This window comes from Myiozetetes cayanensis, unplaced genomic scaffold, assembly GCF_022539395.1.
Source record: "Myiozetetes cayanensis isolate MyiCay16 unplaced genomic scaffold, myiCay2020 scf16, whole genome shotgun sequence".
Classification (NCBI taxonomy): Eukaryota; Metazoa; Chordata; class Aves; order Passeriformes; family Tyrannidae; genus Myiozetetes; species Myiozetetes cayanensis.
The window spans coordinates 16246203-16270811 of NW_026087270.1; the positions used below are offsets into that span (position 1 = coordinate 16246203).

At 42.3% G+C, this 24609-nt stretch overlaps 1 protein-coding gene across 2 annotated transcripts in view; it reads left to right on the plus strand.

The window, feature by feature from the left end:
- RSPRY1 (ring finger and SPRY domain containing 1) overlaps window positions 1–24609 on the plus strand; it is a 35094-nt gene that overhangs the window by 7499 nt on the left and 2986 nt on the right. Inside the window, exons 2-14 of one of the 2 annotated variants that reach the window (XM_050311295.1) lie at window positions 3475–3660; window positions 5651–6148; window positions 8952–9004; window positions 10432–10544; window positions 13121–13247; window positions 14673–14731; window positions 15045–15111; window positions 15801–15932; window positions 17137–17252; window positions 18030–18173; window positions 20644–20755; window positions 21776–21878; window positions 23276–23428. In XM_050311295.1, the coding sequence (XP_050167252.1) occupies window positions 5802–6148; window positions 8952–9004; window positions 10432–10544; window positions 13121–13247; window positions 14673–14731; window positions 15045–15111; window positions 15801–15932; window positions 17137–17252; window positions 18030–18173; window positions 20644–20755; window positions 21776–21878; window positions 23276–23428 (1526 nt within the window). In that variant the 5' untranslated portion in view covers window positions 3475–3660; window positions 5651–5801. Of the gene's footprint in view, window positions 1–412; window positions 548–3474; window positions 3661–5650; window positions 6153–8951; window positions 9005–10431; window positions 10545–13120; window positions 13248–14672; window positions 14732–15044; window positions 15112–15800; window positions 15933–17136; window positions 17253–18029; window positions 18174–20643; window positions 20756–21775; window positions 21879–23275; window positions 23429–24609 lie in introns of those variants that run through there. The other variant, XM_050311296.1, reaches the window with a different exon arrangement.

The following is a 24609-nucleotide window of genomic DNA, read 5'->3' on the forward strand; positions in this document are numbered from 1 at the left end:
CTGTGGTTCCCTCGCTGTGTGGTGCCACGCTGGACACCAAGGAGCTCCCTCTCTTTAAAAGGTTGCACAAGTCTTACAGGTGAGAGGTTGACCTCAGACATCAATGCAATCTCCTGGGAGAGTTTCCATTTCACACCATAGTTGGGTTCGACTTACTGGAAATTCTTGGTTTTCATCACCTACCCCAGTCATTTCAAAGCTGGAAATGCTCCTTGTTTCTTGTAGTTGCAAACAGGCTCCTTCCCCCTCTTATTACTGTATCAAAGTTGATTATCTTGCAGCAGTTCATAGCTGTGTTTCCTCCTAGTTTGAACTTTTCATCCAAGAGGCATCACGAGTATTTCCATCTCTTCCATTTTAGGAGCATCATACTTTGGGAAAGAAATGCTGAGGAAATATTTCTAATTATTTTATCTCCCTAATAGGAAGCTTCTGGCCAAAACTCTCACAGTTTTGCATCTGAAAAGCTGTCAACTTCACTGTGTGGTTTGCTGACTGAGCTCCTGTGTTACTCTGCTCGAGAGGAGGAATCACTGATCTTACTCTTGTAAGGGTGGCAGAAACTGGAAAAGTGGCTCTGGTAGCTGAAACCCTCTCTCCTTGTTCATGTGCACGAGGGGTTTTTTTGTTTGCTTGGCAGTGCACTGCATTTCATGGAAAGAAGAGGCATTTTCCATCGTGAGGCAGTATTATGGTTGGCTGTAACCGAATATTTGAGGGGATGAATCATCAGCTCCTGGGCTGCACATTGCAGAGAAATGAGCTTAATGCCACTGGGAGCCGAGTCCTCCATGGGAGTGCTCGCTGGGATGATCCAGAGGAGGCCCCTCTGGGGTGGGCTGGGCACCCCAGCTGCCAGGCACTCACACAGCACTTGTTTCAGTGGGTGATGATTTCATCTTTCCTGCTTGGACTTCCAGCTGTGGCAGGTTGGTCAGTCCGTGGAGGGTGGAAGTTTTTGCACCCGTGGATGTGCTTGAGCCTGATGGGAGAGCAGCTGCTTTGCTGCGGGTGGGGATGGTCCAGGGTGCTGGTGGAGGTGTGTGGGGGCACAGGAGGCTGCAGCTCCTTCCTCCCACGCAGGAAAGGTGTCCAGCTCCACTGGCATCTGATCCTGGTGCTCTGCTGGGGAGCAAGATGTGCCAGGAGGGCTGTTTGGTGCTCTCTGGTGTAAAGGAGAAGGTGTTGGGCACTGGCATTCTGTGTTCCAACAGCGTCTGTTCAGTGAGAGGTACCACTACCAGCTACTTCTTATAGAGTAAAAACTTGTATTTCTATCCTGTGTTTGGCGACTTTGTAGTCCTGCATCCCAAAGTAACATCTGATGGTTGAGTGAATGGATGGCCCTGCCTGTTGAGAGGTGAGGACTGGCTGCTGCTTTGACTGCTTCTTGCACTTCAGTTGGGCCCAATCTTTCATTAAAAAGCCATTTCAAAGTCAAATAAAAGTACTTCCACTTTTATAAATCTGGCTGCTGTTGTGATCAGCCTTTGTAGTCTTGTTGCCTTCCTAAATTTGTCAAAGAATATTCCTCTGGCAAGTGCACTGCAGCTGAGATGGGGCTTTCCAGCCCCATTGTAGTGCATGTGAATGGCACAAAATCTAACTGATCTTGGGGAAAGGGATCACAGCTTTTAACGTGGAGAGCCTGTTTCCTTTCTGCCCTGCAGCTTAGCTCTTGTCTTGCTGGTGTTTTCACACACAGCTGCTTCATCTGAAAACTTGCAGTTCTACTTGACTTGCACAAATTGTTTAAGGAAATGGTGTTTGCACGATATTATTGGAGCCCTGGCAGGAGGCAATGGGTTTCTGTTCCAGCAGCCTCTCAGGGAAACTTATCTTTATTCTTGTGCTGTTGCTTAGGTGACTCTTAGCCAGTAGCTCTCAACATATCTGGGTTAAACAGTGTTTTGGTGTGATACTAAAACACAAAAGGTAAAAGTCACAAACCACACTAAATCCTCCAGGAGCATAATTTTTATGAAAATTAGTACACTTTGGCTGACAGTTTGTCACAGCTGTGTAACATAAGGCTGCTGAATTTTAAAAGCAGCTGCAGAGACCCTTTGCTGTGTAACTACTGAAAAAGAGTTTAAATGGCTTAGGAAAGATTAGTTCTTTTCCTTAGTTGTGTTTTAACACCCAAACAAACATGCAGCCTTTTGTCTCAGGAGACTGAACTATTGACTCTCAGGCTATTGGGAAGGAGCCTGTTGGTCTGTCCCCACTTGCTCGTTGTTGTGCCTGGCTCAAAGCAGCTGTGCCAGGTAGGACAGGAGGTTTATCTCAGCCTCTCTCCATTCTGCTGTTGTGATATTCTTGTTTTACTCCTTGAATTTTTTTTCTTCATTTAAACTGAGTCTTAAAAAAAAAAATATCCAATTTCTATTTTATTCCCAATATTTTCAAGTAGAGTGTTAAGTGTTTTTGGAGTTAACAGGAAAAAAAAAAAGGAAGTTTTTTGAAGTCCAGTTTTTGCGAGCAGGGATTTGTGAAAGTTAGGATTGAAGTTGGATTTTACAATTTCTTTCCATCTCTGTATGCAGAGATCATTTCCTCTTTTTGAAGCAATAATGTATTTCATCTGTCACGATGTGCAAAATGTTTTTGTGTCTTGGCTGTGCCTCTGAGGTCTCAGAGTTTGGGCAGGAGCAGAGTTGATCACTCCAATTCCCATTCCGTTTGCAGCTGACCTGAACTGAGGTTTGATGTCTCTGTCCTCTTTAGCAGCGAGAGTGAGGGAGTTGGGATGGCCACCAGCAGCCTAATATAAAGTCAGTTTGTTAAAATGTTGTAAATAAGTCCTTAAAAAACTGTGGCAGCTCAAATGCAATCTAGCACATCGCTGTTAAAAGACTTTTGGAAAGCTTTTCCTCGGTGCTTATTCGTGCTCTGCCCAAACAAGCTGGTTTTTGAAGCAGATCTGTAGCAATCTTTTTTTCCCCCTACCTTATGTTCCTAATTATTTAGTCTTTCAGTTTGTTTGAGGCTTGACAATGAGCTCCTTGTACGTGATGGTGAGCAACAGCCAAGTGAATGCCGTCAAACACAGCTTTTTCACTAAATAAGGGGAGTTTATCCTGTCATTTCTCCCTTCCTGTTATCTAATCAACTTTTATAGTGTACTTTTATGCTCTGCTGTCTCTACTTGAGGGTGATCTGGAGCAGATATTACTGCTTCTCTTCTTCCTCCTGTAAGCTGTAATTTGAGGGGGGGGGAAGTTGGTCCCTGCTCTGCACTTGGTGGTATCTGGAACACCAAGGCTGTAAAAACGGACTGGGTTTTCTGTGTCCGTGTCTTGTCCTAAAACTACTGGATGACAAACTGGTTTTTGGAGCTTTGAGAGAATTCCCCCTGCAAAAGCTGAATGGAGCTGAAAATACCAGCGTGGCAGGTGTGGGGAGGAGGTGGAGCACATCTACCTTAGGTGCAGTTTCCAAGTGAATTGTTCTGTCTTTCTCATCTGCCTTCAGGGACTCTTCAGTGCAGCTCCTGGAAGCGAGAGCAGAGTCAGCTGTAATGACTCACTGCCCACCATAAAGGCTCCCAGAGCCCTGCCCTTCCCAAATACGACTTTGTGCCCTGAAGAAGGACAGTCCACTTGTGTGACAGCACTTTGGGAGCAACCCCAGCTGTTCCTGAACCAAGCAAACTGAGGGGTGAGTTGATCATAATCACCTGTTTCTAATCATGCTCTAAGCTGTCAGCCAGAAAAACCTAGGATTCAATAATCAGTTTTAATCTTGACTTATGTCTATTTCTGTTTCTTTAGGTAGGTTCTTACTCATTGCTAATCCCTAAAATACAGCTTTTCCATACTTGTTTTGATGACAAGATGGATTTGCTGTGTCAATGTTTTCATGAGCTGCAGAACAGCTTTACCCAGATTCCAAGTCTGTAACACTTTTACACTTCAGCATTATCTTGCTAAAATGTCCTTAAATGATCTAGGTTCATAAATATATGCATATTTTTTTCCCTAGGAAGACATGTTTTGCATTTACCATAAGTAGCTCTTTAAAAAAAAAAAAAAGGGAAGTAATTTGAACCAGTTGTGATCTTACACAATTCTGTTTGAGATCCTTGCAATCCGTACTGGCACCTCTCATCTGCTTGTGACTTGCTGACTGAGAAGGTAACAGATGGAAAGACTCAGAGCCTGGTGGTCAAACTGTTTAGGGTGTAAGGCAAGCATGATGTGATGCTGAAACCCCCTTCTAACGATCCATGGCTTAGGAATTTCTTGAACAAGAAATCAAGATCTTGTTGGGTTTTTTTTTTTTTGCAAGTAATATCCCTTGAGGAATTAGTTAGCCCTTAGTTAATTTCTTAATACTGAACATTTCACTGGGCTACAAGAAGACAGTGTTCTTGAAACATAGAAGAGCCTGTGAGAGCTTGTGCTTTTCCAGCCTTGCTCCAATGATCAGTGTTTGGCTTCCCAAATAATCTTGTCCCAAAGGGCAGCCAGCAGTGCTCAGTTGCCAGTTGGCCCTGATGGTGGAGGCCTTTCATATTTGAAAGGTGTCAGCTCTCTTTAACTTTCTCTTAACTTTATGGAGCTACATGTTAAAGAGATTACTTAATAACTCGAGAATAATAAATGTATTGCAGGATATTCACCACAGCTTCTAGTGTAAATGTTAAACTTGATTCTTAAAAGGACTAAAAATGAGTTATTTATTTGGACATGCTTAAAGTGTTTAAGTAGTGAAATCATGTCTTTTGTAGGGCTTTATTTTACCTGAGATTTCATGTGATGTTCTGTAACAATATGCCCTATGGATTGAAACATAACTGGTAATAAAATGGGGCTTCAAATCCTTTTGCCCTTGCATTTTCAATGTAATGATTTGAAGGGATTGCCCTACAGCCCCAGTTGCTGCTGGGCCTGTATTGGATCCAAACCATTTGAATCAAGAGCAGAAGAATGATGGAGTTAGTCTTCATTCCCAAAAAGGGAAGATTGGTTTGACACTAGATCCAAACAGGCATTCAACACCTCTTTCAAAATCTCAGTTATATCTGCAGGCATTAACATGGGGTCTGTAATTCCTGTTTGCTTCAGGCTTGATACCTGATGCTTCTTTGGGTGAGAATCGTAGATGGAGGCACATTCGAAACAGGTGTGTTTATACACAGATGAACTAAATGTTTCCTTGTTAAATTTCTTGTTTGTTGAGACAGACCGTAGCTTTTTAAGATCAGTTCTTTACAGTTTTGTCTATTTTATAAAATCTGGAAATGTTACTCAATGTTCCTGATGTTAAATGAGAACCTTGAACGTGGGGCCTTCATTGGGGTGGCATAAGCCACGTGTCTCTGTAAAGGGTAAATGGAACTGGTTTGTTGATACTCAGCACTCAGAGGATGGCAGCGTGCTCAGTTTAAGGACAAACTTGTTCCTCTGCATCCAGAAACCATGAAAGAACTGGGAAATAATTGGTAGCACAGAAAGGAATGGTGTGTGGGCGAGAGCAACTTACCAAGGCAACTTCCTCCTCCTCCTTTTCCTTCCCTTCCCTCTCCCCACAATAGACTTTCAGGTACAAGCCTTATGTTTTCTGAGTGCTTTCTGTTTACTAAAATAGGAATTCTTATTCATCAGCAGTAATAACACTGACTCTTGTTTTGGCTTTGCTTTTCCAGACCTCCTTCTGATGACCACCGTGAGTTTCAAGCGATTTTTATCGGCAACCAAGTCTCCAACTTCCCAATCCATTCCAGCTGGCAGCGACGCTTCTAATGCGGGAAGATCCCAATTCAAGACCACACAAACACTTCCCTTAAACCTTTCTAGATGATTGTAGTTGCTTTGGCTGTGTTCTACGCTAGCAGAAGCCTTTTCCAAGGTCTGCTGTTGGCTCTAGAGCACCACCTTCCCCGCTTGCTGGGAGCCTTGGGGGCTGGAAACATGGGAAACTCGTGCGTTTGCCGCGACGACAGCGGGGCGGAAGACAACGCGGAATCTCAGGGCCGGCAGCCGGAGAACAGCAGAGCGCACATCCCCGAGGCGAGGAGCCACCCAAGGGACCCTGTCCGTCCGCCCAGGAGGGGTCGGGGGCCTCACGAGCCACGGAGGAAAAAGCAGAATGTGGATGGGCTGGTGCTGGACACACTGGCTGTAATTCGGACGTTGGTGGATAAGTAAGTACCTCCTCAAGGAATAATTCAACGTGAGTGAAAATGTTCTTGCCTTCTCTCAAACTGGGGGCTCCACCCTCTCACCGATCTCCACCTGAGCCTCCCCGAAGCAGCCACCTGTGTTTCCCACCTGGAGGCTTAGGAGAGGAGCACCTTTCCTAGGTAACAGAAGTAGCTCCTGAGCGCCCAGGTGCAGCCTCTTCCAGGAGCTGAGGAGCTTCCTCACAGTCCCTGCATGGGCCTACACCCAGGTGGGATGAGGAGTGTGCTCAGTGTTTCTTGCCTGGCACAGATAACACAGTTTAGGAAGCAATGAACACTGCAGAGTTTGGCAACTTCTGTCCTAAAAGTTGGTTGTTCGAGCGTTCTGTTCTCAGGCTGCATTTACTTCTTTGGAAATGGTGAAGCAAAACAGTGAGCTTTGATCTTTGGTAGCCTGGATAAACAGACTGAGGTTTTCTTTCCAGTTATGAGTCTGACTACTTTTTAAAGATCACATGTTGTGACTGCCCAGCTCGCAATCCCAGTATTGCATTCCTTGCATGCTCAAAGCATCCATTAAGGGTGTGGAGGATATTTATGGGTTCATCCTTATTTTTATTTGGTTTTGTGTTGCTTTCTAAAAAGCTTTGAAAGGACCTTAAAAGTGATGGGCGAAGTTAGCTCATCACCTTTTGGGTTAGGTGCAGGCTGGGAATTGGAAAGAGCAGAACAGAAGGAAAAACACTATTTTAGCTTCACAGCTGGGGCTTGAGTTTAAGGTGGCTGAGGCTCAGAATAAGTGAGTCTTGATTCATACACCTGCATCAACTCTAGAATGGGCCTGCAGAGGAGTTTACCTTCCTGCTGTAAAATGCTTTAAATGGAAATACCAGGACTGGGTTTTTTTCATGAACATTTAAATCTAAGGTGCGTGCCTGTGGGTTTTTTTAACAGGTTTTACTTTGTGGTCTGCCTCCAAATCATTAAGTTGAAATGATGGCAAACGTTTTTGAAAGCCTCTGCCTAATCCTGCCTGCCTTCCCCTTTCCCCAAGTTCAGCTCCTTAAGCTGTTTCACAACACTTTTGTGCACAGCTGATCCTTTTCCTGTGGGTCTTGCAATCAGTTTTGTAATCTTGTAAGCACTTTCCTATGCTACTGAGGGACAATAAGCACAGTTATTTCAGTGCCCCTGGAGTCCTGTTTCTGACTAATTCCTGAAGCTACTGTATTTATTTTATTTTTTTTTTAATGCAGACTGTAGTGAAAAGCATTATTAGAGTCGTATAATCACGTGGGTTGGAAAGGACCTCTCGAAGTTCATCCACTCCAGCCTCCTGCATAAACCCCAGGTTTAGCCAGAGCAGGAGGCTCAGGGTTTTGTCCAGTCAAGTGTTGAACATGCTCAGAATAAAGAGATTCTCCACCTCTTTGGGTCCCTGTTTCGGTGTTTGACCACTTTCATGTTTTAAATAATGAAATATTTTTAAGAGTTGGAATTTCCCATCTCTCAGAAGAGCCCGACTGTCCTGTCTGCTCTGTCCCACTTTGTAGTTGCAGACAGAAATCTGATTTCTCCTGTCCACTACTCCCCTTAGGAATGAGAGACTGCAGGAATAAGTATGTTCCATTATCACCTGTTCCTCCTAGAGCCTGATTTGTCAGTTTTGAAAACACCACAGCTGAAGGAAATGGTAGGGAAGCTTAAAAATCTCTTCTCGTGTCAAAAAATATGCAAGAATAAAGTCAAAATAAAACAATGTAATAAGTAACAGCAGATTAGAAGTCTGGGCTGTGGAGCAAAAGATGGCTAAAGAATGGAAGGCAAAACTCTTTACCTGATATACTGGAGGAAAAAAAAACCCACAATCCAACTCTTTGTTTTAAATGTGACAATAGAAAAATGAGTTAAACTTCACTTTAGGTTTTTTTTTTTTGGTGAGAAAAACATGTATTTACATCATATATTTCATCAAAACTGAGATTTTTTTTCCCCTTCTTTGATAATTAATCCCTCCAAGGTAGGTGTAATTAATATTTGAAGTTTTCTAAAAGTCCTCTGCATTTTGCATTTCCAGTTTCATTCCAGAGCTGTGTGATAGAAATGGAGTGTGGAACATGGAAGTGTAAGCCAGGGGTTACTTCCCAGTGCCTAGGGAGCACTGAATAAGGCATTGTAGGACATGCTGCTGCATAAGCTTTTTCCAGACCTGGAGGTGCTTACTGAACAGGATTTTGGGATCTTGCTTTGGGTTCTTTCAGGGGCAGTGCCTGCTTGGATACCCAGACCTGGCTGTGGCTTCGTGCCCTTGCTCCAGCAAACCAGACTGAGGAGATAATCTGTTGAACTTCTTGTTTTATCTTCTCTATCAGGTCTTGTTTGAAGGCTGTGATGCTGTTAGGTGGCTTGCCTTTCAGTTTTGTGGGGTTTCTTTTTAATATTTATATATTTAACAGAGAAGAAGAAATGCCCCTTGTGCAATTCCTGGTTCAATTCATGACCCCTGACATGCAGTCTCTCTGAGGAACCCTGCTAATGAACAGCACTAAAGCCTAAGCATTATATTCAGCTTTTAGACTTGCAGATGGGGATCACAGTTTCACTGAGCAGCTGTTGCAGATATGCAGAGGTTGACTTGGAGCCAAAGAAAGGCTCAAATCCCATCTGCGCTTCAGACCTGGAAGTGGCATTAGAGTTCTGCAGCCTGTGTAATGTCCTCTTGTTAACTGGTTCCTGGATTTGTTTCATGTCTGTGTATTTTTTTATTCAGCCTGTTATGTTAATGACTGTGCATAAATTTTGACCTGTGTGATATCTCTTTCAGTGACCAGGAGCCTCCTTATTCAATGATCACGTTGCATGAAATGGCAGAAACAGGTATCAAGGCATTGTGTTGACATTTCAGTTGTGACTCCTAAGCAAAAAAAAAAACCCCAGAGCCCTCTTTTCTTTGCAAATTAAAATACATGCTATCAGGATGTGGTACAGCTTGCTACAGCTCTGGGGATGTGGGATCCAGAACACAGTTTTGCCCTCTAGAAGCCTCACTGAGCTCGCTGCGTTTGCCTGAGTTTCTTTGAGTCCCTGAAACTTCCCACTTGAACTCTCCAGAAGCAGCCAGTGGATGGCCACAAGCAGGTTGCAGTGGCCTTAAACCATGAGCCACAAGGAATGGCAGTTTGCAGTGAAGGCAGCAACAGCCTGCATGTGAACATGGACATGGTTTGAGCCCACAGACTCTGTCTGCTGTCCTCAAACAGCACGTACTCCTTGGTTTGGTTTGGGGTTTGCTGACCTTAGACCTCTGCTTTATTGATGTATTTGTTCTAACTCTGTCCCCTGAGTGCTCCTGCAACATGAGCCAGGTTAGTGCAGGGGCTCTTCTAGCTTTGTTACAGCAGGAGAGATTCTCCCAGCTCAAGACCTCCACCAAACTTCTGGTTTGGATGAATTTTAGTCTCTACCAGCAGAGCTGATACCAGCCTGAGGAAATATATTGCTGTATTAAAATAAATTTATCAACCTGGTTAGATATTACAGCAATTCAGTAAAATGCTTTTCAGGGGAATGTGCTGACAAAACTCAAACCCCAATGTGTTACTGCTGTGTACTTGTCACTGTTGGAGGCAGCAACATCACTTCAGCCTCACTTGCCTGTATGTAGATACAGACCCTCTTTATTTTCACTTCTGAGGGAGTTACCTTCCTGTAAATCCAAATCTGTTTAGTGGTAGATTAACACCTTATATGTGGATTGTTTTTTGCTTGCAAGCAAAAGCCCTTGTCTAACTCATTCAACAGTGAGAGCTGTTCCTTAGGAAAACAAATTTTCTCTAGACCAGCAGGCATGGGACAAACTCATGGAGTTTCCCTGAGGCCCATGTTACTTGAGGGAACTCAGGAAGAGTGATCTGAGTGTGGTTAAAACTATTTCCTTGTCACTGTGGGTGCAGCATTTAACACTTAAGAGTTGGCAGTGGATGCTGAACTCTTGAGTGTCACACCAGAACCAAGTGCACCATGAGCAGCCCTTCCCAATAGCAGTGGGAACCAAGGATGGGCTGGGCAAGATTGCTCTCCAAACAGCAGGGGTTTCAGTGTTACCCAACCTCCTGTAAGCTTTTTTTTTCCTTCTGGAATTTAAACTTTAAAGTAGTGATGTAAAAAGTGAACTGTTCTCCCTGGTGTCTGCAAACCCGCTGGGCAATCTGGAGGATTTTTCAGTTGACACTTGGGGATGTGTTTTGAACACTTCGGGACCGCAGTGTTAATTCTGAGCATCACTTCTGTTTTGTGGTTGACAGATGAAGGCTGGTTGGAAGTTGTCCAGTCTTTAATTAGAGTTATTCCATTAGAAGATCCCCTGGGACCAGCTGTTATAACGCTGCTACTCGATGAATGTCCACTGCCAACAAAAGTGAGTCGAGAGCAAATGTGTTTATCTGTGGCTGAACGTCGGTTACTCGTGGTTGCCACGCCCGTGATCTCTTCTGGGTGGGTTTCACCAGTGATGCAAGACTGTCAGTGGTTCAGAAAATGGGTGTAACCTTCGACTTGGAGTAATTTGTGGTGACTTGGTATCTAAGTGCTAATTAATGCTCGAAGCACTCTCCTCCCCCCCCAAAAAAAAAACCCCAAAATAAATGATTAATAGGAAAGAACAAGAGCTCTTTGGTCTTCAGCTGTTGCTGCCCTCCCCTGCCATGGGGTACAGAGAGCCCTGTGCTGTGCAGGTGCTGCAGAAACTGTTCAAGTTCTGCCCTTCTGTTCTCACCTTCAGAAAGCTGCACCTTTACAAGTCACTGTTGAATTTGTTCCTGCCCTGCACGTAAGGAATGCAGCACGAGGGGGGGTGTGTTAAGTGAAACAAATGACATGTTTGAACTATGAAATACATATATATTGTTTTGGCTAATTAGAGTATATATTTTTTTTATTTTTTTTACTGACCACTGATCTTTTTTTTGGGGGGGGAAAAAGACCCAAGGTGTTCACACTGTGTTGGTACAGGTGGGTTAGTGCTTCAACATGCTGAACAAAATGATTGTACAGAGAACTTGTCTGTCTTCAAATGCTTGTCATGATGTCACTTCTTCAGAAATTGATGGTCACATCATTGCAGCCTTCATTTCTCCAGCTGCTGATGCTGCCAGCTTTAGTTTTCCACTGGTGGTGTTAGGGATATAAAAAGCTGATTGTGTGAGTGGCTGAGAACTAGTCAGGCTCTCAAACTACCTGAAATGGGTTTGTTTCTTTCCTCTTGGCTAAATTGATTAAAGGCACCTGAGACTTTTGAACACGAGAAATGTTATTTTTGACTGTCACACAGACTTGCAGCATTATTTTGAAAGCAAAGCTATGACTACAAACTTGGCCTGCTTGAAAAAAGAAACCAGGGAATGGAGACCACTGGGAATGCACCATATGAAGAGTGATTTTTGGGATTTTTTTGTTTGGCTGTACAATGTGCTTGGCGACCAAATCATTTGTTTTCAAAAGCCACAGGACTTCTTTTTAGGCACTTAAAGGAATTTGCTCCAAAATAGCTGATCTTATCAATAAAAGGATCAAGGTGCCTGTTTTTTCTGGGGTGCACAGAGGGTTTTTCCTGGGTAGTTTTCTCACAGCACACAGAGCTGCAGCTGTGAGATGTGCTGGTCCCATGCAGTCTAGTGAAGTGTGTGCTGCTGTTCATAAGCTTAAAAGTTTTTGGTCTTAAGGATTTTAGGTCAGTGCCCCACTTCCATGACAGCTGGGGAACAGCAGCAGGCTGTATTTCATTTTCTGTTACTGCAGGCTATGAAAGTCCATAAAGTTAAAATGGCAGTGCAGTAAACTGTTTATTCTGTAAAGTCTTTATTTAACTCAAAATAGTTGATCTCTGACAGATCTAATAATGGCTAAAAGCAGTATCAGAGTATGTCAAGAGTCTAATTTTAGTGAGGCTTTTCCATCCCAAGTCCATGGCTTAGTCATTTTTTTCTTTCTCTGTTCTTTCCACTTAGCTCAGTCCTGTTCATCAGTTCTGTTTTTGTGGCTTTCCTTTTAAGAACATAACTACTTTTCAGTGTGATCTCTGGACAGACCTCAGACTTCAGCACAGTAAACTGATTTTAGTGTGGCTCAGGACACAGTTCAAAAAAACACATCTATTCCACTTGAGCAGCGCTCATTTTTCCTCCAAATGGCTGCTGATGTCTTCAATATGAGGAGTCCTTCTATTTTAATTAGATCCTTGCCTGAGATTATGCAGTTTCAATCTGAATCAGCTGAAACTTTCATGAAGTCTGGAAAGTTGAAGATGATTTGGAACTTTGCAGGGTGAGATTTTCCCTGTGGGATGACTTGTTCTGGCTCTAGATTAACCCCTAACTACCCTGAAAATGTAGGATATGCTCTAGACCTATCTTGAATTTTATCCATACCATCCTACCTGAATGAAGCAAGTCATTTTAGATTTATTACCCTCATTTACCTCCTAAATTCACATGACTACATAAAGCCATTTATGCTCTCAGGAATACCATTTATGACATCCCAGCAAGCTGACAGCATCCTAAATTTATTATGGGAATGTGAGCTTTTTTTTTTTGGGGGGGGGGCATGTCTCTTTAGTCCTGAGTTCTAAAATCTGAAACAGTCCTTTTCTTTTGGAAAGGGTGTGATTTTAGGACACTGGAAACATTAGATGTCGTATGTGCTGATTGGGTATTGTTTGCCTTTATCTACTTATAACATAGGTATGTCCACAAACGTCCTGAGCTGCTGATCACTGCAATGACCAGCAATCTGGTGGTGGTTTTGAAGTTAAAACTTCTTGGGTCTGTCGACCTTTTCTTCCCATCTGTTCTTTATTATCTTATCTCAGAAGATAATCCCCCCGTGCTGTCTGTTATGCTAACGTAGCATAACAATAACTCGTTTTGATATGTTGAGCTGCATCTGCCGGTAAATGTTAAAGAGATTTCTGACTTTTTTTCTTCTCTTTTGCAGGATGCATTACAAAAGTTAACAGAAATCTTGAACTTAAGTGGGGCTGCTGCTTGCCAGGACGCCTGTCACCCTGCCAAGCACCGCAACACGACCGCGGTGCTCGGCTGCTTGGCAGAGAAGTTGGCAGGTAAAGCCATGGGGTCCTTCTGACAGCTGGCACTGGGCTTGTTGCTGCAGCACCTTCTGCTCTAAGTAGCCACGATGCAGACGAGGTCAGGAGTGTTTTCTGAGGGCTGATTGATGTTCTGCATCGAGGGGGCACTGTGGGTGATGGGCACGACAGAACGTTCTTGATTAAAATATTGAATCTCACCAGCCGGGGTTTGAACGAGCCATTCACAAATCCTCCTGATGCCTGGCTAGTGATTGAGGATCACTGTTTCTGGAATATTATGTTTCTGGAGCCTTAGCACTGGTAATCAGTCTCCTCTGTAGACCTGCTCTATGAATTACTGAGGACACATTCCTTACCCAGTAGGCAGAAGTATCAAACTGGTGGCCTTGGAGGCTGTATAGAAACAAACAAACAAACAAAAAAAACAAAATCAAAAAACTTTTTCCCATAGACATGTCTTGTTCTGTTGTAGTCAGCTGAAAAGATTCTTTTGTGTTGCTTAAAAGAAAATTGCTGAGATTCTATTTTTAAGGTGACTTTTCATATAGAATTTTTACTCCCTGTTATTTCTAGTACCCTGTTTGGAAAATGATGATTAAGTTTCCTTCCTGCTGATGGACTGGTTTATAGCTAGGGGTTTTATTGCTCCTTTCCTGAAAGTGGATATGAAATAAAGGAAAAAAGTGATTGTCCAGTACCACTTAATAGTTATTAAAAAACAATTTCTGTCAAAAAACAAAATAAAGAACAAGGGCTGGAAGCATTTTTGTAGTGTAATATTTCTACCCTATTATACTAAATCAAAATGAGATCCTGTACCTCTTTTCATCTTACAGATCTCATTGTATCAGCTCAGGCAGCAAATCTGTCAATGCAGTGTTGAAACTCAAATGCAATTTGTCAGAGTTTGTAAATGCCAGAATTTGATTCCCTTTTGATTCAGCAGACAGTATTTCAGGGCTTTTCTGTTTTAATTTGGCTGCTTGCTGTGGTGCTGCTGCAAACTGTAGAATTACCTGTCAACTGGAGATATCAGATGCTCACTTGTGATTATTTTGGGCTACTGATAAATGGAGCTGGACTTCACATGTTGACTCTGAAAGTAAAAGGCTGTGAAGTCTCTTTCTGAAAGCAATGAGCATGAAAATGCTTGGTGGAGTCTTATTTCAAACTCTCAGAAGCATGACTAGAACTCTGTACCCCCTTACAGCAGATAAGCTGGAAAGGACTGTGAAGTGCCAGGAGCTGTGTAATTATTAAATGTGCAGCAAGTATTTGACTGGGAACGATGATAACTGTTCTGCATTATAGCTCTGCTTGGCTATGACACTCTTAGATGTCCTTCAGTTTGTTACCTTGTGTTTGGAAGATCTGTGGTGATGATGGTGAGTGCGTGGCAGTTGCCACGGAGGGGTTTCATTCCTGGTGTTCTTGCAGGTCCTGCGAGCATCGGCTTACTCAGCCCAGGAATATTGGAATATTTACTTCAGAGCTTGGTAAGTGTCTCTGATCTTCCTGTAGATATCCATGCATAGCAATTATAATGCAATTTTTTATTATTATTATTATTGTGAAAAGTTTGGTAAATGCTGGAAGTGTGTTATAGAAAGCTGAGATTCCAGAGTCTGTGGGATGGGAACAAGTTTCTGGGTAGACTGATCTACTGAAACCAGCTTTCCACAGGAGGGGGGAATACAGGACCTTCAGAAGTTCCTTTGAACCCTAAACATTCTGTGACAGACTCACAGCTCTTCCTGTCCATCTGTGCTGGGTATTTATTAAATAACTCTTCTTACTGTCCTTGTTTAGAACTTCCAGTCCCACCCGACAGTGATGCTTTTTGCACTGATAGCACTGGAGAAGTTTGCACAAACAAGTGAGTATTGGCCTGATGCTGCTCTCCACAGTCCCCCTGTGGCTCCTGCTGCAGGATTGTCCCTTTGCCTGATCACAGCTCTGAGCATGAGAGACTGGACTGGTGGAATCACAGATATTTCAGAGAAATGTTTGTCCACTTGCAGGCAAGAAGAGCTATTTATTATTTTAGTGACACCCCTCAAAACCCTTGAGATAACTTGCTGAAACTTATTTTCCCTGTTAGGAATTGCTGTAGAAGGCCTGGTGACATGAGGCCTCTGTCACTGAAACAAATCTGCATTAGAGATGGAGAACAGGATTGGGAGTTTGTAGGCAGGAAAAAAAAACATTTATTGCTTTAATGACACCCCCACCCACAAACACTTAATAGATTTGCTGAAACTCAGTCCTCAGCTTAGAAATTACTACATAATGACTTACAACATGAGACCTTTGTTACTTGAAAAGAGAGAAATCTGTACTGGAGAGATGGAGAGCAGCTGTCATCTGTCTCTTGATGGTGCAGCTCTGTGCTGAGAAGTGGTAAATCAGAGTGAGGGTAATTTCACATCTGCTTGGGGAAAGAATTTCATGCTGTTTGTAAAATAGCGAGGTTTAAATGTGTGTGGAGGGTTCTGCTGCATTTGTAGGATGTTACTGTTTTTAACTAAGCTTATGGCAATCATTCTTTTTGCTCTTAAATTGCAGGTGAAAATAAAATGACAGTTTCTGAATCGTGCATTAGTGACCAACTGATCTTGCTCGAGAAGTGGACAGATAATCCAGACTACTTAAAACGCCAGGTTGGATTCTGTGCCCAGTGGAGTTTAGACAATCTGTGTAGGTATAACAAAGGGGTGGATTCATTTCATATGAAGCACTTCTCCAAAGGGGATGGAGGACTGCTCTGTGTTTGTTTTGTGTAAGCACTTACTACACCTGACTGCATTTGTAATGTCTCCTTGAAAAAGAGAACAAAGCAAACAAAAAAAACCCAAACCAACAAATACATCCGGTGTAATTCCATGGAAAGGAAATTTTGGCAAGGAAAATGGTTTTTTTAAAGGAAGTGGTGTGTGTGCTCTGCAAGTTGGAGCTGCAGCTGAAAATTCTTCTTTGCACCAGTTTCCTGCAAGCCACGTTTCAGCAAATGTGCTGAGTGGATGAGCACTGCAGCTCTGTCTCTGTGGAACAGCTGGAGTGCTGACAGGTCCTGGTGGCTGTCACTGCTGTGGTCATATCCCAGGGGATGTTATTCATCCAAAAGATAGACCTAGCTATCGTCAAATTTGCTTGTTTGGTTGTGATTCCAAGGGTGCAGCAGCTCTTGAGAACCTCGCAGTTTCCAATTCCTTTTAGATAAATTTGGGTAAAAGGTCTGTTGGGCTTTATGTGCCAGTGTCAGCTGTGTTTAGTGAACATCTGTGGAAGTGTTGTAGCAAGTTTGGGATGTATGAAGGTAGGATCTCTGATTTGTAAGTTAACATGTTATGTGTCAGCAGTTTGACACCTGGCAGGATAAATGCTTCTGATCCTTCCACGTGGAAAGGGGAAGCAGGGAGAGACAGAGCTGCTTTGGCTCAGTTTAAGTTCATCACCTACCTGGAAATGAGAGGATAAAAAACTTATAGTTTTTTTAAGTCCTTATTTTTCCCCTTCTTCCCATCCCCAAATCTTTCCCACTGTGGTGAATCAGGAAAAAAACTCTGCCCAGCTGAACATACAAATAGAATGGCAAGTCCTGAAGCAGTGGCACCTTGGTGTGAACTTGGATGCCTTCCATTTGCCTGTGGGTTTCCTGAAAGCAGCAATTAGATTGTGGGAGCTCTAGTTAGAGGTGCAGGTCATGCTTTCATGTTTAGAGAGGATATTTAACACACAGTGCACTGCAAGCTGTTTTCATGCAGGCAGAATGTTAACACTTCATCCAGTTATGCCAAAAAATTACCTGGATGGCAGGGGGAGATGGATTGATTGTCACTGTGTGAAATGCTTCAGAGCAAGTTTTGCTACAGCAGTGATTAAAACTGGGTTTATTTTGCAGTTTTAAAAGAAGGCAGGCAGTTTACATATGAGAAGGTTGACTTGACCAACATCAGGGCTATGCTGAACAGTAACGATGTCAGTGAATACCTGAAGATCTCACCACATGGATTAGAGGTAAGATATCTTTTCGTGGTTTCAACCTGAAAAAGTCTGAAGAAAAAGGCAGGTTTCAACTATTTGGTTTGCTACTTCCTGCAGCGATTTTTCTAGAATTAATCCAAGTTGTCTGCCAGCTTTGTAGAGGAAATTTGCTTTGTCATCAGGAGGGTTGTAACATCACTGCATTGATCTCAACTGTAGAAACCTTCAAACTGAAGTAACTCCTGTATCTGTGCCCCAAAACTTCAGAGAAATCAGGAGGATGCTTGAGTCAGCTGGCTTTTCACTCACTTTGATTAAAATTATACAAAGTGTAATTCTATTGTTTATCCTGTTTAGTCTCGAAAAGAGCATCAGATTTTTGTCTCAGCCACGTGGGGGTTTTTTGTCCCCTCTGTAACTCCTTCTAAAAACTTGTTTGACTACTTAAGAGATGAATTTTCATGACTTAACATTGAATACCTCCTTGTCCTTCATACCAGAAGTCAGCTAATGACCAGTGATTTAAGTCTTCCTGTCTTGGTTCTCTTAGTTCTTTAAATCTTTAAATTGACTTTGCCAACTTCCTACTCCTTCTTTTTTCCTGTGGCTTTAACCACTGAACAATTTTCAGCCTTGCCTGCTCGCTGGTTTTTGTGATAATTACTGCTATAGAGAGAGAGAGAGGTCACTTTGTCTCAAGTGCCTCTAAAATTATGTCAGTATATTCTTACATGCAAGAAACTTGATCCAGGGGGGGAAAGTTTGAGCGCTCACTGGGCGGAAGGTGAATTTTTGGTTTGGTTTTGGCAGGCTCGGTGCGACGCCTCCTCCTTCGAAAGCGTCAGGTGCACGTTCTGTGTCGATTCTGGAGTCTGGTACTACGAAGTGACAGTCATCACTTCGGGGGTGATGCAGATAGGATGGGCTACCAAAGACAGCAAATTTCTCAACCATGTGAGTACACGCGGTGTCACCACCGAGCTGGTGATGTCACATCGGTGTTTTTCCACTTGCAGCGCCTGTGAAAATAGCTCTGGTTATTCCGTGCTGGTGACTGAGCACTTGGTTGTTACCTTCAGGTTTTCTGTACTTCCATGAAACTGTTTTTGTTGAATTTGGTGGCACAAAAGAAATCTGTATTGTCATTGCTGCAGACCGACACTGTTCACCCAAGTCCTGCAGAGCTGCTAAAAATGACAACTTGTTCTCTGCTTGCTGTTGTCTGGAAGCTACAGGAAACTTGTTTCTTGTTTCTTGTGGCTTATTCTCTTCTGGGAAATTCTTGAGATAGCAGTGGTTACCGTCTGGTTTTGTAAGTAAACAGTAAATCACTAGGAACCAACAGTTCACCATGCACTCTTTTACACAGGTCACCAAGCAGCCCTCTTGGACGTGCTTTCCTTTTAAATTAACTTTCATAAGGAAAAAAAATTGACACTGGGGGATAGCATGATATCATTTGAGAGCAGCAATATGGTACAGTTTGGATATGTGAAAGCTTCTTTTTAATTAAAAATAAGGATTGCAAAAGGATTAAACCCTCTACCCCTTTGCCTTTATTCTGGTAGTACAGAACAACTGACACATTTTATAGTTTGCTTGGCTGTCCTTCTCATCCAGATAACTTTGTATGTTATTCTTAATTCTAAGCTAGAATTTTAGGACTAAAAGTCATGTTTGGCCTCACCTACTTCTGAGAATGGAAAGACAGCGCTGGGATTTTAAGTTGACTCTTCTACTGGCTGAGCTTGAGTAAAAAAAAATACACCTATAACCCTTCTTTATTGTTGCAATTCTATGGGTTTCTGTTCTGCTTGGAATTTAATTTAGAAGAAGAATTATATATTTAATGTAGAATAAGCAGTTAAAACTGCTCATTTCTGATTATTATAGGAAAAGTCATTCTACAGCTGAGGCAAATGCAGAAGCTGATATGAAGACAGGCTAAACACATACATGTGAGCAAATGATGATGGTGTGGGGTAGGAAAGAAGTACATTAAGGAGATTAAACAAACACCAGTGGTGAGAAACCCAAGAGGAGTGGGAGAGTAGCTTTTCTCACCATTTAACTTAAGTATTCCTGTGAGTTCAGAGGTCTTGCTCCGTTTCTTCTAATTATTCATGTAAATAGCACTGTCCTCTGCTGATGGACAACATGCATATATCTCTGCATCACATCCAAAGATCAGTCCCACCTTTCTAGCATGGAATGGAAGTGTGATTTAAATTTAAATTTAAAAAAAATAAGTAAACCACACACACATAAAAAAAAAGAAAAAAATACAATGCAGACCTGTGCTGAGCACAGGCCTTGTAGACACTGAGTGTAACAGAAACTGTTGGAAATAAAAGGCCATGTGTCTGCCTTTAGACTGCTAAGAGGCTTAAAAGATTTTTTTTTTCCCCACTTACTCTTAAGGAGCTTGGTGTATGTCCATTTTTCTGTGAGTGCATCCTGTGCAAGGTAGGAAAGTGGGAGATGTTTCATCTCTGAGCAGGATGATTTTCCTGTCGCTGCTGCTGCTTTGCTGGTGGCTAAATGTGACTGTTACTTGAGTTCATCAGGTGTGTGCCCCTGAAATACAAGGACATCATCATCTGGGTATGTCCCAAACACAGCCCTCAGAAGCCACATGCTCTTTATTTACAGCATGTGTAACAAAAAGACCAGCCCTAAATATGACATTTAACACCCATTAGCTGGGCTTAGCTTTAATTTGGGACGTGGGAGAGTGGTGTAATCAGATGCTGCCTGGTGTTTGCACTCCAGACAAATCATTGCTGAGCATGAGGAAGTTTCTTACCCTCCATAATGCTTTGGGGTTTCACATTTGGGCTCTGCTACGTGACAGATTTTTATTTTTTCTCCCACTCTGAAACTCTTAGTTTGTGTTTTGCCTTGGACCTTATCACTCGGTAATGTTTTCACACTTTGAGGGAGGGCTGGCACTGAAAAGGAACACAATATGCAACAAACTCTGTGAAGGGGCTGTGGGTTTGTTCTTTGTGTGCTGTTGGGTTCTGGTGGCACGTGGGTACCTTGTGGGGGAAGGCACTGCGAGTTTTTGGTACTGGGACTTCAAGATAAGAGAGCTGTTACGATTCTGTGGTGACCTTTCAAGATGCAGAAATTTAACATGGCTCTTTGGGTACTGGCCTTCTGATTATTAAATATTTTAACAGACAGAAGTGGCTTGAGGTCACAGAGAATGGAAACAATATCCACTTCTCCCCAACAAATTCCTTTTTGCTGTGAAAATGAAACTACGACCAGTTTGGAAAAAAAAAAAAAAACAACATTACCATGATGGAAGTGGGAGAAACCCTTTCCTGTTCTTAGAGGAGTGGTTCAGGTGCATAAAAACAAGCAGTTCTGTGTGAGGAAGGGCTGCAGACTGAAATGCTCTGCTCTCTTCCCAAAGGAAGGTTACGGCATCGGGGACGACGAGTACTCCTGCGCGTACGACGGCTGCCGGCAGCTGATCTGGTACAACGCCAGAAGTAAACCACATTCCCATCCCTGCTGGAAAGAAGGTATTCAGCCCATCTTCTGCTTATCCTAACTGGATTTCTGCACAGGGTTTTGTTGGTTTGTTTGTTTTTTTTTAACTCTTGCAGGTGTCTGTTGGTGTGTGTGAACAGAGCTGTTGGCTCCCTAATCCCGATGAGCTGAAAGGTTTAAGAATTATTGTGTTTCCAACACTGGTTTGAATGTGCCAAGTGGGCATTACAGTCTTGCTGCCCAGTTTGTGTGAAGGGAATCTTAGTTGCTTAAGTAGTTTTTTCTTTTCAAAGGCAGAGTACAAACCACAGCACCAATTAACATTGCTGGACATTTAATCATAAGACTTTTAATCATAAGGCTTTTTTTCCAGATGTTTGTAGCCCTACAAAAACAAGGCTGAAATCTTCTTTTCTGGGTTCAAAGAGTTATTGTAGAGAAGGGGAAAAAACCCTTGATTTCTCAATTAGACCTTTTTTTTTTTTTTTTTAAGGAGGAGTTGCACTGTCTTGCTTACTTTAAATTCTTGGAAAACTCCTTGGACAGCAAAGTTCTGTTCTTGATCTCAGCTTTGAAATCTTGGTAGGAGCCCGTGCATGCCATGCTTGTGTGAACTGTGCCACCTTCTCTCCTATGAAAACTTTCTCCCAAGGATGGCTAAATGAAAACACCTCTTAAAAATAAATAGCACAAGCATACTGGAAATTTATCCCCAGAACACACACTTGCTCAAGTCTGTCTTACAACAGGGATAAAATAGCCAAGGAGTGACAGAGTGCAGCTTTGGCAAATACTCTGCAATACTTCTATAACTGTGTAGTATTAATACTCTGGCAGACTAAAATAGTTCATTTTTTTACTATTTTCTCTTGGGTGGTTTTTTTTTTTAAATTACTGTCTGTATCAATGTTTCTTCCTTTGTGCTTTTGCAAACAGTTCTTTTTAAGTGAGACAACTCATAGTGACATGTGATACTCGAAACAATAACTGTTTCAGCTGGTGGCATTTAACAGAAGTGAAATCTTTAAATTATCTCTTGTTTTGCATGTAAGGAGACACAATAGGATTTCTACTAGACTTGCAAGAAAAGCAAATGATCTTCTATTTAAATGGAAACCAGCTTCCTGCTGAGAAGCAAGTATTTTCATCTGCTGTGTAAGTATATGCTCATTTGGAAGGACATGACCTCTGTGGATAATTGTTTTAATTATATGAAGAGTTTCTAATTTGAGATGTAAATTCATATTTACTTACCTGAAGCCATCATTATGCAGGTTTCCCAGTTGAAAGTTGCTTAGAAAGCAAGAAGGATATAATTTTACAGGTGGATTTCAGGGTGCAAAATAAATACTTTGGACTTTCCAAAGGTAGGTTCAACCTGATGTTTTCTACTGTCAAATTAGCGCAGCATTAGAGTAGAATGAGGCTGTAGCAAAGATCAGCAATTTTTTGATGCTTGAGGAATTTTTCCTCTTTTAAAAAATAAAGCCTTGGTCCTGTAAATGCTGAAGAGTCCAAATTAATTGACTGCCATTCCCTGGGGACAGCTCCTGGAGTAGCACATTGAGTATGGAGGGGAGGACATCTGTTGGTAGCATTACAGGAAGGTGTTTAGGTTTATTTTGCAAACTCCTGTAAAAATTAACACGTGGCTGGCTCCTCCAACTCTCATAGGGAGTTTCAGCCTTTTAGTTCTGAAAACATAAGCTGCTGTAATACTTGATAAAGCAGCTTCCTGTGTAGCTTAATTAAACATTACAGTACTTTGGAAATGAATCCTACTGTGTCCCAGAGGCAAAGAGTAGTTCAGTTTAAAGAGTTGCAGAGTATCTTGTCTGTTCAGCTTGCAGTTCTTTGAGTATGTAATTTATATACTCAGTAATGCCCTAACAAATACTTGAACTTGGGCCCTCAAGTAAATAAATCTGAAAGAGGCAATAGCTGTGTTTTTCCAAGCTGTCTGTGTGGCTGTGAAGAAAAGGCAGCTGTCCTGAGATAATCCTGCACAGGCCAGGAGGAACAAGTGGGTGTTGTGCTGGGAGAGCTCAGACCTGGACTCCTCCTGCACAAACCTACAAGAGCTTCAAATTACTCAACTTTGTGCCTGCTCCAGGTAAACCAGAAGGAGCAGAGGACGTGGAGGTGTCCCTTGCACTGGTGCTGCTCCTCACAACTCTGCTAACAGCAGTTGTTTGGGAGAAAAACACTTCTTTCCACTTCTGAAAGAGATGGCTGAGCTGATCAGTGCTGGGAGGTTGTAGGAATTCAGATAGATGTATCTGCTCCCAGTGTCAGTGTGACTAATCCTGGTTGTGGAGTAGGCAGTGTGGGCTGAGTCAGAAAGGAAATTCAGATAAATTCAGGAGTTGAGAACTAAACAAGGTGTGTGCAGCTGACACTGGATGTTCTCCTAGTTAGCTGCAAAACTGTGGTATTGAAGGAACTTGTCTCTTTGTCTCAGGGTGTATTTTTGTATGGTAATAGTAGTAACATGTCTGGAAAGCTCTGCTGTTATTTAAGTCATTCTAAAATACCTGTTCATCGTGTTGCAGGTCTGGCTTTTTTGCTGCAGCGAGTTTCATGTCCTATCAGCAATGTGAGTTCAACTTTGGGGCAAAACCTTTCAAGTATCCCCCAGCAATGAAGTTTAGTACCTTCAATGATTATGCCTTTCTGACAGCAGAAGAGAAAATCATTTTGCCCAGGTAATCCTGCTGTCTTAGTTTGTGTGTTTGCATGCAGAGAAAGAAAATCCTTCCCTTCTGAGTTGCAGAGTCCTGTGTTGTACTCAGCAAAGTGAATTTTTTATGGGGTCATGCTTCCATGGGTCCCTTTCCTCAAAGGATGAGACAACAGGCTCCAGTGCAATTTCATGAGTAAAGCATGGGATGTGCAACCAAAATCCATGAAATTAAAATATTTGTTTGTTAATATTAAGCTAAGTTAAAATTAACTAGTACCACATAGCTGTTTTTAGTAAAAGTATCTCCTGCCACCTAAGAAGGGTGAGCTTGGTTAAGGAGGTATAGTCTTAATTAAAATGTTATATTTAAAATTGACCTAATTTGTGATTTGGCAGCATGGAGGTACTGAATGATTCCAAGTCTTGAATTTTGCCTTCTCTTTTGATCCAGATGAAAATTTCCCTGCTTGTGAAGGGTAGTACTGACAAAGGTCATTCAAATTTAGAACTGTTTTCCCATCTAAGTATAAACCAAGCCAGATAGAAATGGGTTTGGGCACATTTTTCTTTAACGAATTTCTGGCAGGAACGAAAACTAATAAATCGCTGGGTTTTGTCTGGTTTCAGTTATTAGTCATAAAATAACTTCCTGGAACACAAAACAGTAAAAGTATTCAGTGTAATCGGGGATATGGTGTACCCTGGGTTTCCTGTCTGAAGATGGCCCTTGGACTGGTGCTGATGTGTGTTGGTTGAAATAATCTTAGGTTGCAACTAATTCAAGTGGGAGCTGCTGGAGGGGGTACCCCTGGCTGTAGGGAAATTTGGAGACTGGTTTTGAATTACCAAGCTCTTCAGTCAAGTGCACTTTAGGTACTTCAGTATCTTGGTGTTTAAAAAGAAAAGGGAAAAAAAAAATACCCCTGGATTGGAGTCACACATTGGCAAAGTTGGTACAATTTTGTTCATCCCCCTTTTCAGATGAAATGTTCCATGCTGGGTGGGGGCTTGGCAGTTTCTCGCTGTTGATCAGACGTGGTTGTTGCTGATGTCGTTCTGGCACTGCTCTTGCAGTGTTCAAACGCTGCCTGTGGGAGCTGTTGCACGACTGGGCCACAAGATGAGAAACAAACTGGGGGAAACTGGTTTCCTGTTGATGCCTGACTGGTGAAACCTGGCCTCCTGTGTTACAGACTGTTTAAT